At 51.4% G+C, this 3,130-nt stretch overlaps 1 protein-coding gene across 1 annotated transcript; it reads right to left on the reverse strand.

Annotated features, from left to right (window-relative positions):
* Nucleotides 1-607: 607 nt before the first annotated feature.
* On the reverse strand, nt 608-1,600 carry LOC311216109 (olfactory receptor 14C36-like; the record flags this gene model as incomplete). Its single annotated transcript, XM_084297655.1, has 1 exon — nt 608-1,600. The coding sequence occupies one exon, from the start codon at nt 1,598-1,600 to the stop codon at nt 608-610; it is 993 nt and encodes a 330-aa protein (XP_084153781.1).
* Nucleotides 1,601-3,130: the final 1,530 nt, after the last annotated feature.

The following is a 3,130-nucleotide window of genomic DNA, read 5'->3' on the forward strand; positions in this document are numbered from 1 at the left end:
CACAATGAAAACAAAAGAACCAAAGGCTAAAGAAATACTAAAACACAAGTGCCCCAACAAGTGCTCCCCCAGCTCCTGAGGGGATCGGAAGAGATGGCAGCTCAGACCAATGAATTTCTTCTGGATTCTTTATTGTTTATCTACACAGGAAGCCTGGTTCTGTAGGTAAATCTTTAAGAAGCAGGAGGCTAAGATTAATATTATTTATATCTGAAACAATAGCTAGTGAAAATAACAACACAGACAAATAAAAAGAAAAAAAAAAAGTATCTTAAAGATTTCTGAAAAAATAGATGTTTCTGATTATAAGCTTATTGTTATAGTCAAAGAACCAGAAGCATATGTATTCAAGCAGTGTCCTCACTGCATCCATTAGTTCCAAGTTCCTCATGTGTGTTCACTGCTGGAGGCACTGGTGATGGGAAGAGATTGCAGTAGAGACTAATGAAATTGTCCCAGTTTCTTTATTTAAACAAGAATATTGATTGTAAAGGTATTTGAAATTATCAACGTCGTAATAATAATAATAAAATAATAATTAGGAGGCTTAGAATAACATTAAATCAATGCCACAAGTTAAAGGAAATAATAATAAAGAAAATTACTTTCAAGAATTTGAACTAAGAGTGTTTGTTTGCAGAAATTCTATTAGTATTTTATGCACATTATTAATGCTGAAGAAAGAGGTATAAAATAGTTTCCTCACTGTATGTTTGAGCTCCTGGTTCCTCATGCTGTAAATGAGGGGATTCACTGCTGGAGGCAACACTGAGTACAAAACAGCCACCACCAGGTCCAGGGATGCGGAAGAGATGGAGGGGGGCCTCAGGTAGGCAAACATGGCAGTGCTAAGAAACAGGGAGACCACAGCCAGGTGAGGGAGGCACGTGGAAAAGGCTTTGTGCCGGGCCTGCTCAGAGGGCATCCTCAGCACTGCCCTGAAGATCTGCATGTAGGAGAAAACAATGAAAACAAAACAACCAAATGCTAAAGAAAAACTAAATACAAGTGCCCAAACTTCCCTGAGGTAGGAATCTGAGCAGGAGAGCTTGATGATCTGGGGAATTTGACAAAAGAATTGGTCAACAGAGTTGCCTTGGCAGAGGGGAAGGGAAAATGTGTTGGCCGTGTGCAGGACAGCATTGAGAAATCCACTGCCCCAGGCAGCTGCTGCCATCTGGGCACAAGCTCTGCTGCTCAGGAGGCTCCCATAGTGCAGGGGCTTGCAGATGGCAACGTAGCGGTCGTAGGCCATGACGGTGAGAAGGGAAAACTCTGAGCCAAAGAAGAAGACAAAAAAGAGAACTTGAGCAGCACATCCTTGATAGGAGATGGCCCTGGTGTCCCAGAGGGCATTGGCCATGGCTTTGGGCAGAGTGGTGGAGATGCAGCCCAGGTCAAGGAGGGCGAGGTTGAGCAGGAAGAAGTACATGGGGGTGTGGAGGCGGTGGTCGTAGGCTACGGCGCTGAGGATGAGGCCGTTGCCCAGGAGGGCAGCCAGGTAGATGCCCAGGAAGAGCGCGAAGTGCAGGAGCTGCAGCTCGTGCGTGTCTGCGAATGCCAGCAGGAGGAACTCACTCACTGAGCTGATGTTGGGCATTTGTTGACATTGAACACAGTTGTCTGTTGAAGAGGAGAAGGCAGAACAATGTTAGTTCACACTTCTCTGAGGGAGACTTATTGCAAGTCTTAGAGCACCCTCCAGCCTGAGCATCTCTCTTTTCAGAAGAACCTTTCTGTAGCTCTCTTACTTGAGCTCCAGCTGGTGCTGGCTGAGAGTGCACTGGGAGCAGGGGCTGCTGTAGACTGCAGAGGAGTCCTTGCTGCTGTAGAAAAGAAAGAAATCAGGAACATGGGGGAAGCTCAAGTTCTGTTCACTGGTCAGATCAATGAGCTTTTCAGTGTTATTTCAAACAACTCCTCTGAATGCAGTTACACAGGTCACTGCCCACAAGTCGTGTTCTAATCTGCCCTGTGTTTCCTGTCTTTGAGCCGCAGAACCATCCAGCTCATGAGTTTCCCTGAGAAGAAACTGGAGACAACTGAGAGCAGAGAAGCCCTAGTCCAAGTGCAGCTGGACAGAAACCTCACCTGAGGTGAAGTTCTCACACAGACAGAGCTTGGGAGCATCTCTTTGAGCTCTACCTTCTCTTCTACCCCTGCCTGCCCCACAGCCCATGGGCTGCAGGGGGAGAAGACGCCAGGGAGGGGCTGCTCCAGGGGAAGGCATCTGCATTGCAGGGCATGGCCGCAAGGTGCCCGAATCCCCCCTGCCACGGCGTTTCTGCCAACAGCTCCTTCTGGCCGCCTGCCCCTCTCTCTGCTGCCTGCAGCTGTCCCTGCCGGGAGCTGCTGCTCTGCGCCCACCTCTTCTTTCCCCCTGCCTGTGCTCACAGACCCCATCCCACACGGCTGTGCTCAGCGCTGCCCTGCAGCACCCTGCCACCAACAGGGCCCTGCCAAGGGGCACCTCCATGGCTGCAGGAGCTACGGGGCAGCTGAGAGAGAGCCCGGCATGGCCAGCCACGGCAGGGTGTTCTGGGCTGACCAGGGGCATCTGCCTTAGGGCACTCCAAGGGGCTTCTGCCAGACTTTCTCACCTCACACTGCAACCCATCAGGACTCTCAAAGCCTACTGCATTGCCCACTGCCCTCCCAGAAACAAGACCCAGCAGGAGGAGACCCTTCCAGGACCTGCAGCTGCATGGCCCTGCAGCCAGGCACTTACCTTGTCAAGGGCTGTGCAGGTTTCTCCTGCAGGCAGCTCTCAGCATCCTCCCACTGCCAAGTGCCTCCAAGCCCTCTCTCCTTCTCTCCTCTCTGTGTGCCAGCTGCAGTCAGAGCCCCCAGCCCTGCTGCGCTGTGCAGAGGAGCTGCTCCTGGGCACAGCTGTCTCTCTGCACCAGGGCCCTCTTGCCAGCAGCTCTCTCTGTCCCACGAGCCCGGCCCAGCTCAGCAGCACAGCACCAGCCCAAGGCACTGCAATCACCCCTCTGGGGGCTTTGCTGATGAGCCCACGAACCTCAGGCCCTCAGAGACAATTGAAGACATCTCTCCAGAAGTCCAAGTCAGAGGCAAGTTTCCTGCAGTGTCCCCCTGAGGGCCAGCACTCACACAGCCTCCCTTGGAG

The sequence above is a fragment of the Netta rufina genome (assembly GCF_964035555.1).
Source record: "Netta rufina genome assembly, chromosome: 18".
NCBI classification, from domain to species: Eukaryota; Metazoa; Chordata; class Aves; order Anseriformes; family Anatidae; genus Netta; species Netta rufina.